Raw genomic sequence first — 14,558 nt, forward strand, 5'->3', positions numbered from 1 at the left:
GTTCTTTGTTTTACCTGTGATCCATAGGGAAGCTGCTGTCTTGAATGGACTGGGATGGAGGGATGTGAGTAGGGAAAACCCGGTCAGGTTTAGGAGTCTGAGTGGAGTTTGGGGAGGCATGGTGCAGCGGTGACACAGGAGTGCTGGATGGCGTTGGTGGGTTGGAGGGCCTCATTCCCACTTGTGGTTTCTGATCATAGGCACTATTAGTAAGGGAAGAGAAAAGTAAGGCAGGTTATTTTTTCCAAAGAAAGAAGTAAAACCAAAACCATAGCATCTACATCCAGAGGAACAATCATAACAAGTGCCCCATTTAGAAGCTTTGGATTATAGTTAACTTATTAACCAGTTTGGGGCAGAAGAATTCTCAACTTTACACTAAGAAGAGTAATGAAGAAGTCATGTTAGAGGCAAGTGATTCAGCACAGCATCTTCATCTCTGAGGTACAGAAATTTTTAAAAGACTCAGTTTTACGGTCACATTCTAACAGGAGGTATACAAAATACATAAAAGTAGAAGCACCTGGACTAGAGCACAAAGAGCTGACAGTGCCTGTCAAGGCTCTTTTTCTTTTGCACAAACCACAAACTGAGACAGTAAAACAACACAGCCAGAGGGAAGGGATCTGACCCAGAAAAACAATGGTACGCTGGCTTAGCTACCCATACTAGGATGTCAGCAGCCTCTCCTGCCAGGTTTGTTTACCCCTCTCTATCTCCCAAAATTAAACTGCTGGTCCTACAAATATATAGCTGCTATTTTCAAGGGTGTGTCAAATCAGGAAAGGACTTGAGAACACTTTGATCATCACTGTTTCTAACCAGGAAAAATCTAGACATTAGGAATATAGTAAGCACAAGCTTGCACAGTTTCCTACGTCAGGTCCCTTAGCACTCATAAAATCCATCAATGGATTCATTTAAGTTTTGAAACCGAAGTCACTCCTTATAACTGGCAAAGGTGCCCATCTTTTCCTTTTTTCCCCCATTCATATCCAAAAAGTTAAATATTATAATGCTTTAAGTGCTAACAGTTTTTGAAACACATTAATGAGAATCAAAGCTAGATGAAAGATTCTAAAATAAACTGAACCATCAATAAGAAATCCTTCACTGCTGACACTAAAGGAAGGAGTGGTATGTAAATGCAACCAAAACAAAGTCAATAAGGAATGAAAAGGTATCAAGCCCCTCCACCACCCACAAATAAATAAAGCTTTTATTAACTATGCCTATAAAAGAAGACAGTTTGCTTTTGAGTAAGTACCAAAGATGCAGGTACTAATGAAATAGTTTTCAAAAGTTAATCACCCAGGAATATACACGTACAACAACTGCAGAATTTGTCAAATACCTAATGTGTTGCTCAGACCTGCCAATCCCTTGCCTGTTACACAGATCTCTCTTTCCTAATGTGCATAATGCATTTTGAAAGTACTTTCAACACAGCTCACAGAAAACAAGATACTCCTTTCTATTTCACACTTGTACCCTGAGTTTTTATACTCTGGCTAGCTCCCATGAAGGAGGAATGGAGGATGTGCATTTTGATGAAAAACACTGCTTTAAAATTATTATGTAAGTGTTTGATACAACTGTAAACAAATCCATCAGTGTTCATCAGCTAAACGCATTATCTCATCAGTCTGTTATCTGCTGAAGAGGTAACTTTTATAAGATCTCTATTATGGTTTTATTACTCTTCAGTCAGTCCTCATTTAAACCAGCAGTTCTTACTGCAAACATGCTCCTAATTGCTTTACCTGACATTGTACAGGCACTTTTCCCCATAACTGAACTTGAATGGTTGCTCTTGACTGCAAGCGGACCCAAGTTCTGAACATGGGCTATGGGGTTCCTTCTTGATTTTCACAGGGAGACCATGAAAAGCCACTGAAAAGAGAAGGAGAATGTAATTAAAACCCAAGTACAATATCAACAATTAGCTTTCCCAAGTAAGCTCAACACTGCTAATTAAACACATGATTAATTAAACCATTGTAATAATAAAAACAATATAGGAAATAAACATTTCAAATATTTCTTTGAGTGTCAACTGAAAAACAGACACCAGAGATCCTTCACATTGGCTATTATCACTTCTATTGTTTAATAGAATGATGGCCAGCATCCCATCTCATTAGCAGGAAAATAACAGCCCACTTATATTTGGCTTAACTACTGTAAATGTTGTCAGAGGCAAAATACTTCCCAGGCACCAAATGTTTCTAAGTAATATCAGAAGTAGCTTTTAGCTATAAATGTAATAGTAGTCCACTTCAAAGAGTACCACACAAATGACTCCAAAATAAATTTGTGATATATCAGCCTCAAGTATATGATCAGTAATGTTTTTGTCCCACAGAATGCTTGAAAATTTGCAGCGAAACCCTCAAAATTGGATGATTATATGCACTTTTAATTATAAATATTGTTTAAAAATTCAGAAGAAATATTTTTTCTTAAAAATAAGCAAGATAAAATCCTGGCCTGACCAAACAAAATAGCAAACATGATATAGACACAAACCGAAAAAAAGACAAAAAGGTTATACTTTTTAAGAGCTAAAAAAAACCCCAGAGGGGGTGTGACAGAAATTGAGTATTAATTAGAAGCACAAGTTGGTCTGTATTAAGAGAAAGGCCAAAGGTAAAGGCAGAGTTAACCAGCAAATTAGTTTACCAGACTACTTTACTTATTTCATTTCCAATCTTAACCAAAACTAAAGCAGAAGAAAATTCAAAGTTCACCTGACGTTGACAAACCGAAGTGGCTAGGAGGACAAAGGTCTAAAAGACAGGTATGCAACAGCTTGAAAACACACCTGTCAAGTTTTAAATAAAATTAAGTTGTTAATGTATTCTTGAACTCCAAGATGCCTAGAATTCAGAGATAAATGTATCAGTGATTTTTGATGTTATCACCAAAACACCATCGTATGAGCATCACATTCCAGCCTGACATAGACACTTGTATCTCCGTAAAAATCCACATACATGCAGCAGCTCCTGTTAGGGAATCTCAGCAAAAAGTCAGGCTATCATTATATACCATCAAGTAGCAACTTCCCCCTTCTCTTGCAGCTGAACCTGGGAAAGACAATTTGTTACAGACTCCATATTTTCTGATGCCAACACATCTGCATACATACGCCAGTGTTCAGTGGGGAGATAAATGAAATGCTGTCTAAGAAGTGAGCATCAGAACCACTAAACTCTAGCATCTGTGAGTAAGATCTGGATTCCAGGCTTTTGTCATGGGTTTTCTTATGGTTGGGCAATATTCACAGAACTCTTTCACAAATAGATCCTCTTGTACCCTATTACATGACAGCATCCATTACTGCCTTTCTGTTGAGTCATCTGCAACATAACTCTATTCTATTTTGCCACATATTTTCACCAAACTCACAAGAGTTAGCAGAAAACTGATATTCGGCTATTATATTTGGTGGATAATAGCTATGTGGAAAGATTAGAAAGGAGAAGCAGACAATAAAACATATAGAAATGCATATGCACAGCACAACAACACAGGAAACAGAGATGGAAAATGTGAATGAACATGACAAGAAGAAAAGAATTCTTACTGAATAAAACTGCCTGAACTTGCACTAAAAAGAAGCCCACATGGACTTCCTGAAAAGCAATTCTCAGATTTAATAATAGGGCAAAACGCAGCCCAGTCAGCTTTCCAAAGTAATCGCAAAGCAGGCTGATATCCAGTAGTTTGTTTCAGGACGTTTCTAGTGAACTTTTACTGCTGACCCTCCTTTGAATGTCTCGGTCAAATAATGCATGCCACACATTTAATGCATGTGATGGGCCCCGCAACCCTGGGACACTGGCTCCGAAGCTAAGGTAGGCCATCTCTTTAATTTGAATCAAAAAATTAAAACACAACTGCAACAAGACTCTATTTTAAAGCCAGTATCATATACTTGCACAAAGGCCACATGCTGCTCTATATTTTTTTTTATTTTTACTTTGCTACTTCCTTGGAGTTAATCTGTTATGAAAAATTACTTCCCTTATTTATTTTTAAATAACGGGAGTACAGAGACTCCCACACTACAGCCCTGTGCGGAGAACTGGCTGGGTATTTCATCACAGTGCTGAGAGCCTGAACGTCTGCTAACAGGCAGTTTTCCAGCTCACTGGCACAAGCACAAGTGAAAGCAGCACATTCATTTTGTGCAATTTGCTTTACCTTCCCACATGGAGTTGGTGCATGTAAAAGGCTGTTAAGTACTAAATTATTCCTTATCAAATCACCATCATCTGGAGTCATGATCAACACTAATTAAATTACTTTCACTGAACACGGCTCCAGCCTGCTGCCTCAACTGTGAGGTACATTTTATTTTGCTTACTGTACAGTCCTAGCAAGGTACAGGGCACAGTGCTAGAAGGCATCTGTACTGCAGTTTTAATTAAAGTTTACCCCACCTTCCTCCCAGCTTTATAAGCTAGGGTAAAGTGTATCAAATCAAGTAGGTTAACACCTTCACTTCATTTAAAGAAAGCATTACAGACCAAAGTGATTTTATATTAGATCTTTATCTTAACTACAGCCAGAAAGATAATGTAGCTGTAAAATTTAAAGCCTTCCTCAGGCAGTCCCCTGACACAGTCGCCACGCTAAGCTTTATCTGTAACTCCTTAAGTGTACACTTTTAGAGGTAGAAAGGAAAAAGGATAGTCAGATAAAAATACTTGCTACATTTTTGAGGGGCTTTCTTGAAGGTTACTTGCCCTTTCAGACCACATCTTAAGTGTGGCTGAAGATGACAGACTTATTTTAACAATAACATTTCAAACATTCAAGGCAGTTTTTGTATCATCACTGAAACCCTCCACACATCACTTCTGATTTTAGTGTGACACTCATTCTATAGTGCACCTATTAAAAGAGAATTTAAACATACACTCTTTTGCTAAACTGGATTTTATATTATGTTCTCAATCCTCTTTCTTTTGAGGAGAGCAGGGTTGCTTATTTATACAATCTAATTTTAGCGCAGCATACCAGCTACCAACACATTCATATTAACAAAATGACATTTTAAACAACCAGCTCCTCACCACTTCTTTCTTCCTGATGGTAAATTCATCTACTTAACCCCAGAACAAGAGTCTCAACCCTATTAAAGTAAGGGGCTCTCTGCCTTAATAATGATCTTATTAAAAAGTGACCAAGGGCCAAGATTTCATCCCGAGTGATTACTTACAGATAACTACCTCTGAACTTGAAAGGCAAACAATCTTACGGCGTGTATTTAGATGGATGGCTTCAACACCTCATCTTAACTACCATGAAAAGCCAGGCTTATCAGTACCAGAAACAGACCCTTGCCCCACAGATCCTGTCTGGAGCATCTCCGAAGCCAACACACAGATATAAAGCAAGAAGGACTGCTACTGTCTGCAGCAAATTGATGAAGGTATAATACATTACTGTATGCATCTTCTCTGTTCTCTGCATAAATATACCTATTTATATCTGCAGAGTAAAAGGGCTTGCATATCATACATAACGTGCTGTTGTATAGATCTAGATTTTATACAAAGCAATAATGATTTCACCACTAAGTAAACTCACATACAATGTGCAAAAACACAGGGTGAAACCTGCCATCGGTCCTTCAGAAAGTGCTGTTCTCCTTTTCTATCTGTCTACAGCCTAATTCCTGAACATTCTGTTCATAACACCCAAAGAATGAAGAACCACACTGCTCAAATGGAGAATAATTTTATTAAGAACTCTGAAATCAAAGGAGGAATTGATTTGCATCAAAGGAGTCTGATATATACACTTTGTAACCTGAGAAATACGAAATGTACCACCTTGGTACAGACAGAACTGAATCTACTTCTTTGGAGAAAGTCCTGAAATGCACTGCATTAAGCAATGGCTTAAAATATTTTTCAATTCAAGAGATGATTATTCAAGGCAAAGAAGAAATTAGAAATATGTTATATGAAATGGCAAGTAATTTCTCCTTTGAACAAAAAGTAGTATTTTAACTTTCAAACTTCAGATTCCTGCCCACAACACAAGACAAAATATTATTTCTGAGGAAGAATGGTTTTAAACATAATATGTTTAAAAACATGCGTATATTTTAAAGCCACAAAATATAACCGGCAATTCAGTGATGTTAGCTAATGGCAGGCAATGTTGACTCCACTGACCAAAGAGACAAAGATGTCCTATCTCACACATGTGGGTCAAGAGCATTTACTATATGATCTAAAATCAATCAACAGTAGTTGATTTTCTAACACACTTGCTCCTGCTAGTGAACTCGGATGTCTCCTAAGTAATATTACATTCACAGGTATTATGTTTGAGGACTTCGAGTACCTGAAGAGGAAAGGAAGTAACAGTCAGTCATGGCCTAAACATGGTGGTTCTGTGCTGCTTTTCAAATGTATGTTCTCAAATCATGCCCTAAGCATGATTCAATAAATAAATTCAATAATTTTTATCATTGGTTGAGGCAAAATTTTTAGCATGCAATGTAAGTTTTGAGAGATTTCTTGAACACACTTGAACACTCATAGGGGGCTTGACTCAACAGGAAGATGAAAAGACAGAAGACATAAAAATACTTAATCTAATACCACTGCAACTCCAGATACTAGACTGACTGAGGTGACCCAAAATAATACTTAGTAAAATTTCAAATGCAAGAATTAAAAGCCCTGTACCAATAAAACCAACACTGTCACACTTTAAATCTCTCCTGATACATGGAGCAATGCAGCAGGCAGTTCAGATACATCAGAGTCTCTCCAAGATTCTTTTCCAGTACATTTACCTCTGCCAAGCCCTCCCCTTCCCCCAACACACAAAAAATCCATTACTAAAGTGTCTAATCTCAGCTATCAGCACAGAGTGCCTTTTATGGAGCCATTAAACCATTTCTCTTGTTTACAGTGCCTGAAGAAAGATGTGAATTATGTCTGTGACAAAACAGGCGATAACATTTCTAAACTGCTATCAAAATGCAAACTGAAATACACTTAAGGACAGGGACCCTAATTCATGTTTTTGCCATTTTCCTCACTCACTATAACTTAACAGCACTCACCTGATGATTCAAACAAATTATTTATGCTATAAGTACAACAGGTAGGCATTAGTAAAAAAAAAAAATCTGCTTTTAAACAGTTTATTGAACAGTTCGTCAAAGAGCGTAAAATCCTAGTTATGTCTTAGGTGATAGTAATAACCTAGATGCTCTTATCAGAAAACATTTATTTAAAAATACAAGCACAACCCTGTGGGTTCACGAGTCCTGAAACGTCTTATTTTTGCAACAGTCTCCTGAACATTTGAATCATATATTCCATATAAGTATTTGCATATCTGATGCAATGAGCTGTGAAACTAAATACTTTCTCTATAGCTTTCTACGTGGAATTGCCAGGCTTTCTGTATATTTTCCAAAAAGGTTTCAAAAATGTGCACTTAACTCATGAAACAACAGTCTTCTGTATTCTAGAAGGCATTTCTTGATTATTTATTTCTAGATTATTATGGTTTGAGCTTTAGACCTCTGTAGACAGCTGCACTCTGAATTTCAACAATCATTTAATAAGCATCAAGTTAAAGGCATCAGGATGCCAAAGCAGGGTGCTCTTTCGGTTTCATTGTACTATATATTATGATGAGAAGTTTTACTGGTAACTTTGAGATGCTCAGGAGTTATCAGAAACAGGTTCTCAATGTAGATGACCATTCATTCATACTCTAGAGTTATCTGTGCTGCAGCTGGGTGCTGTATGCAACCCTGTATACTAATAAAACCTGAAAAAAACTACATCAGGTGGGAGAGGTGACAGATGAAGAGAGCTGGTAATCAAGTATTTCCAGCTAAAATGTTCCCAATGATTTTTAATTAAAAGCTTATATATATATATATATTACTGCTACAGCTGACGACAGAAGTGACTGCAAGCATGGATGACTGAGGCAAGATCTGTAGCTGCTTTCACCCTACACGTGAGCTCTTGCAAAAAAACAATTTTTTTTTTTCCAACCACTGCAGCAACTGCAGAAATGAGCAAGACTTGAAGGCTGTGGACTGATTTAAAAGTGGCTGAACAGATTACATCTACACAAGCTCCACCAGGTTCTTCAATCATTTATCTATCAAAGTCACCTCTATCAGATCTTAGCTGAGCTCCAGTCAACTGGATTTCATTTAGGTCCTGCTCTCTGCCAGATACTGGAAGAAGCTGGTGACAAATTGGATATCTGACGCACAGATATGTATCATCACTGTGGTTTCAGAGACTATCTTGGCAGTTTATAGAAAAAGCTGGACATAGACAAGAGACCAGAACTTTCACTACCTTACAAATGAAAGCTGCTAGCAAGGGGATGGAGGGTGGGAATGGGAGGAATCTATGCATTCCTATCAAGTATCTGTTTGAAGACACACATGATCTTGATATTGTTCTCCATTTTACAGCTGCATCTAGAAAACTAGAATTCCTTCAAGATCCAGAATTTAGACCTAAAGACAATTGGGGGTCCATCTAGACTCACCAAGTAGTGACCATTCACCTGAACCAGTCTGCATGTGTGTTTGGGTGTTTGTGTGTGCACACAGACTCAAATGAAGGTAAGCATACTGAATGTGTAAGCATGTCTCTGCAATGATACATTACATATGGTCAAAAGATGTGTAATATTGTAATAAAGAGCAGAAAGCTTTTTCTTTTTCAAATGGGTATGCATAACTGGGGAGAAAATGGGTAAGCAACATGCAAAAGAAAGTAACAACTCATAAATGTGTGAAAAAGAGTTCAATTAAAAGCTAGTTATTTCTTATGTGGTAGCCTGACTCTAAGTCCAGAAAAGGAAATCTCTGGACAGCCCTTAACAGAGATAATGCTCTGCCACCCCTTGTCTCTGCTCTTTCCCAGAAAGTGGGACTTCATGACTGGGCAGTACTTGGCAAAGCTGTTATATATGATTCCATCAATTTAGTCTTCGCCTTGGCATCAGATCAGATCCTTCCAGCCCCTACTAGCTCAAAAGATAAAAACAGCATGGGACCTCATTTTTTGGAAGCTAGTTCTGAACGATGAGCCCAAGCACCAGCTTTCAAAGCCAACTGGCAAGAATAGAATACGTGGGCAAGATGGATCTATTTGAGAACCTTGTTTAACAAAAAAGAAAATACCAGCTTTGAAGTAATCTGTCACCTTTACTGGAAAATATGCAACTACAAATGCACTTTAATAACAGTTAGAACTCACACTGAAAAATTAAGCAAATTGGTTATTTTCTCTTCCAAACTAAAGCTTACAATACTGTGCATGTCAATTAATGGTCTACTTGAATCACATGAACGCTATGCAATAGTATAGTCTTTACAATCCTTAGGGGGTGGGAAAGGATGGGGGGGAGGCAAAGAATAAAAGACAACCCAAAAATGTGAGGTTTTTTTTCTCAAAGCCTGTATGGAATGTTCTCAGATTACATGGTATGAGAATAAAAAAAAAATATTGATTTTGAATTTGACTTAGGAAAAAGTAGCAAGCAGGTTAAAATGAGCTGCAGAAAAAGCTGGAATTTATTTTTGTTTACCACAAAGGAGTTGCAAGATGGAAAATAACAGCTCATTTTCCTACAATTGATATTGGGAAATTCTGGACATTAAGATCTACAGTAATGCATCCATCTTAGCCAGCAGTATTCGCTAAAGTAACTTGTTTTTGCTTAGGAGTGAGAGCTTTTTTTTCTTTGCTAATTTTTTAAGCAAAAAGCATTACAGATTAATGACTAAAAGACAAAAAAAATGCATTGATGAAATTCAATTCTAAATTAATTGAATCACCTGTTCAACTGTACATTATGTTAATTCTAAATATTCACCATAATTTTCCCTACCCTGACTATGATCTGGCATTAAAATGAAGTCTTCGAGATCAGCACCCGAGCCCAAAAAGTGTTGAAATAGAAAACAGAGAAGACTTAAGTGCACCCATAGCGCACCAAGTTTGCATCAGTATCCATCAGGCAAGTTTATATGAGGGCATTTATACACAGGCAAGGGTTGACCAACCAAAAACATCACTAAATTGAAGGGATATGCTATTTCCCTGCAGGATAGCTTATTTGACAATTAAACATGATTGTCCTGCCCTTGTTCAGCAAAGAAACTCTTCTAGAAGTTTCTTCACAAAAGAAAGTAAGTGTCATTCTTTAACTGGAATTTTCTTAAGCTTGTGTGCCAAGACACTAAAAAAATTTGCCACTATAGCTATTTCTGGGCAGCTAACCCAAGACCCCCTTGCCATGACAGATGTAGCCTCCCCTGAGATGTGGAGGGGTTGCCAGTTAGTGTGGGAGAGGAAGCACAGTATTAGAGGTTGTACCCACTCAGCTTAATAATTGTTTCACTGCTATAAATCCTCACTTTTAGTGCAAGATATCCCTGATTTGCTTGCCTGTGCAATAGCAATTTCTGAAATGCTCATTAGTTACTGAGAATACACCTTCAGCCTTCTGACACTGGAAGCGCTGAAGGCACCACTGAGATAATTCAGGTATTTGTAGCCGCTTGGCTTCTCATTTAAAAGGACCGTGTCAGTCAAAAACTGCAGAGTATATTCACTGAATCTATTCAGTATAACAAAAATTTAAAAGCCTACCCAAAAGGATAAGCCACCCAACTGGGGGGTAGAGGGAGTAAATTTCAGTAAATATCAACAAAAAATAACCTACTCACTAAATGCACAGCTAGAGCAATGCAAGGCAAACTTTCCTCAAGGCTTCTAAGCAAATACCTTGGTAAGGCACTATAGGTCCTTTGTCATAAACTGACAGTGTATGTTGGCAGCTGCTACCTGGCTGAACTGCCACATGGTATTAGAAGACTTTCTCTACTCCTCTACCCCCAAGCATGGAACATTTTGGCACTGTTTTGGTTAGCTGACCGCTCTTTGCCTCTATCTCCAAAAGACTTCCACTTTCCCATTAAGAATTGTCTAGGAGGTATTTTCAGGCAGCAGGAGCTGCAGACACCAGTACAGTTTCTTAGCCTCCAAAAGAAGCAAACTCACAGAAATGCTGTCACAGGCACAGTTTTATTCTGATTTATGTCCCCTCCTCCAGTGCTCTCCTTCCTTTCCAGACAATTTACCTGTCCAGCTGTAGGACACTCACAGCTGCAGGCAGTCAAGTGGAAAGTGCTGCCAGAGGGTCTCTGCCGCCTAGCAGGTACCTCCAGGACAAAAGTGAACCTGCTGACAAATACCACAGGCACTGGGTAACTGAGAATAATACAAGGAAATTTGCAGAACATTGGTGGGAGGGAGAAGGGAAGGATTAAGCTAGGAGGAGTGAACTGGCTCACTTTGATGTCAGAGGAGAGCAGGTGAGGCAGGACGAAGAGCTCTCCCTGCCCCCAAAATAAGCAGAGGCTTAGGGCTCTCTGGAGGAGGAAGTGGTAACCTAATAAAATAAAACCAGCTGGGTTCTGTAGCAATTGAACTAAAACATGAGGATAGCTGAAGAATATTATAGGGAGGTGGAAAAAAATTCCAAATAATTTTTAATCCCTCTATACTGGATCTTCAACCTTCATGATGGCACAGAGAAAGAGAAGGTGTCCTTCACCTGAATTTGCTTTTTTAAAATCCTGGGAGGAGATCAGGGGCATTTGTTCCTACAGTTACTGATAATGTATCTGGCTCCAAAGGCTCCCAGGCATGGTACAAAAAGAGGCAATCCACCTTTAGAGCTTCTGCTAAGGAGGAAGTTCTTAATGCAAAATCAAGCCTGGGAGAAAACTCAAATTGTATTCCTACCTGGGAATTATCAATAAAGTTAAATGCAGAGAGAAGAGCTGGCCACTATATCAGGATCTGTATGCTTTTCTGAGGACAGGATTTCCATTTGCAGCAATTTTCAAAATTTAATTTAAATTGTGAGAGGTAATGGCTAAGCACTGCGTAACTTCCATTACTAAAATATCTAATAATATCCCAGCATTTTACACACACATGCACACTTTCCACTTCAGGTAACTCTGCAGTTTGACAGTTTCAAATCTGGATTTAAATAGGTTTTGTAGAAACAGAATTATGAAGAAAACTCTGAAAAACATAACAATAAACTCCAAAATGAACCATTTTGTATTTTCTATTTATTGCTTTAAAGGTATCGTCAACTTGATATTTAGGAAAGATGCCCACAGCAAAAAACAAACAGGAACAGATTCTGCCTCATTTTCCCTCTTATGGAGAAGTTTTGAGTTACACCAATATTATCTTTGCAGTTCTTTTCTGATGTGTTCATGTAAAGAGCTAACAGCCATCTATACATGAGAGGGCCACTGATTTCTTGCAGCTGGACGAAATGTGAAAGAAACTGGATTTAATTGCTGGTTCTGCCATAATCCAAACAACCGGTGTCAGAAGGTTGATTCTAGTTTGAAGTAGCTCAGCCTCAGGAGCCTACCCTCAGAGACCCATAACCAATGTGTCAGTGTGTGTCCCTATAAAAACAGGAATATCCTCATAAGAAAACAGCATCCTAATAAAAGATTATCCTTAACGATAATCATGCCTGTCAGATAGTTACTCAAGTATATGCAAAAGCAAGAAAAAACAATAAAAAATGAAATGGACTCCACACTGAGTGCTCTCTAGCATGAATTAAACAACAACTTTAAAAGATTATTTAAAATTCGTTTTTATTTTAGCAGGTCTCAATGATAGGCACTAAAAAGTAACAAAAATGCATTTTGAGATAATTTTTAGTTCAATTTTGCCCTTAACAGTAAGTATACATTCATAACACAAGTATACACTAACTTAGGGTAGCTAATGTGATGTTATTTACTGCGTGGAGAGAGACTGTCACCACTCTAAATACTTGTGTCCACCATGCTTTAGTGTTCAATTTTCACAAATGCTCACCAGTAACAACTCTAACATATCGCTTTTACAGATCATTCAAGCAAGGCTGAAATTGAATTCTCTAGCTCACTCCCAAAACTCCTGCAAAACCTGCAGTCTTCAGTGGAAAAGGTGCGGGCCATTGAAATAAGTCAACAGTAAAATTCAGCTCACAATTTTTATCACTGATTCAACAGGGAAACAAAGAAGCCATTGTCAGAAGTGGTTACGTCTGGGAACATAAAGTCAAGACTATATTTAAGTAGGCCGATTTTCAAAGACTCTTAGCAAAGTGCTCTTTCTGGAGCCAGTGGAAGTTTGACCACCTGCATCCAGGTGCTAGCTCTCAGCACAGACATTTAAGACTTCTGCTGCTACTTAAAGCATTCCTAATGTATAGGAGACTCGCATTACCATTACACTTGCTGATGTTTTCTGAGGCCAAGCATTCCTAAAGTTATATGATTATTTTATACTTGCATACAATCAGTAAGACTGACAATTACATGTTGTATTTCCTGTATGCGTGTGTGAATATACATTTATGCACACACACACTGACTATACCGACTTGTATTAATCCAGCTCCCAAATTCTAATCCCAAATGCTTGAAACTTTTTGTCTTTACAGAATACTGATACTTTAAAAAGTCCCTGCTGTCTCCATTTCTCTTATTGCTTTGGTCATGTGAAATTTTAACAGATGGTTAGTAAAGAAACATTGCATTCAGTTTCAACATGAAGACAGAGTATTAAAAAAGAATTAGACTATTTATCTTTTCTAGGTATATATTATAAGGAGAAAGGAAACAACTTTTGAGCAAAGAGGATCAAATTAGCAAGACTGGGAATTGTTTTGCGCACATAATTTTTCAAATGTCCTTGATGACGACTCATAATATATAAATTCAAAGACAAAAAACCTGGCCAGTCAGTAACCTTCCTATTCAGTGACTGCAGGACTCGGCAGTAAATGTCACTGCTAGAAAATATTTCACTACATTAACTTACTGGCAACCACATTTGCTGAATAAGTTCATAAACAGCCACAGGAAAAAAGACAACCAGAAATAAAGCTGCTAATGATTCACTCTTTTCTAACATGCATAATCCTCAGCTTACAGAAGAAATAGATATGTAAGAATAAAGATATCTTTTACCAAGACAGTTCACTTCTCCATTCACCTCATCAAGGTCATACTAGAATCCAGGAACTGGTAAGAGTAATATCTTGAAGACAAAGAGAATGAAGAATAAGTGAAAGGAAAAGAAAAAAATCCTTCTCAGGGAAAAGACGAGTACACGCCTTGATAAAATAATCAGTTTTCCATTTACAAGTTTAAACTAGGTTTAGACCAGTCCTAAAAAAAAGACACTGATGACTTCTAAAACTCAACAGAACTAATAAATATAATCATTTATGCATATTTATCAGCTTATAAATGGCTTCACTGCAATTACTTCCTAGTACTGAAATGCACAAGACCAAAACAAAAGTACTTAGAAGCTGAAACAAGGGTTATTTTTCCCATCTGTTTACAGAGGGCTACCTCTGTCCTACATGACACAAATGTGTCACAGACTCCTCAGTGCTTAACTGATGTCTTGAGGAGTTTCACTCTCTCCTTTTTTTAA

General features: G+C 37.8%; 1 protein-coding gene across 7 annotated transcripts in view; it reads right to left on the minus strand.

Annotated features, from left to right (window-relative positions):
- Positions 1-14,558, minus strand: part of ETV1 (ETS variant transcription factor 1) — a 62,978-nt gene that overhangs the window by 28,143 nt on the left and 20,277 nt on the right. For 6 of the 7 annotated variants that reach the window (XM_062495309.1, XM_062495317.1, XM_062495326.1 and 3 more), the window contains 2 exons: positions 1,764-1,893; positions 15-203 (listed from right to left, as the gene is read on the minus strand). In XM_062495309.1, the coding sequence (XP_062351293.1) occupies positions 15-203; positions 1,764-1,893 (319 nt within the window). The remainder of the gene's footprint in view (positions 1-14; positions 204-1,763; positions 1,894-14,558) is intronic. The other variant, XM_062495353.1, reaches the window with a different exon arrangement.

The sequence above is a fragment of the Cinclus cinclus genome, chromosome 1 (genome assembly GCF_963662255.1).
Source record: "Cinclus cinclus chromosome 1, bCinCin1.1, whole genome shotgun sequence".
In the NCBI taxonomy this organism is placed as follows: Eukaryota; Metazoa; Chordata; class Aves; order Passeriformes; family Cinclidae; genus Cinclus; species Cinclus cinclus.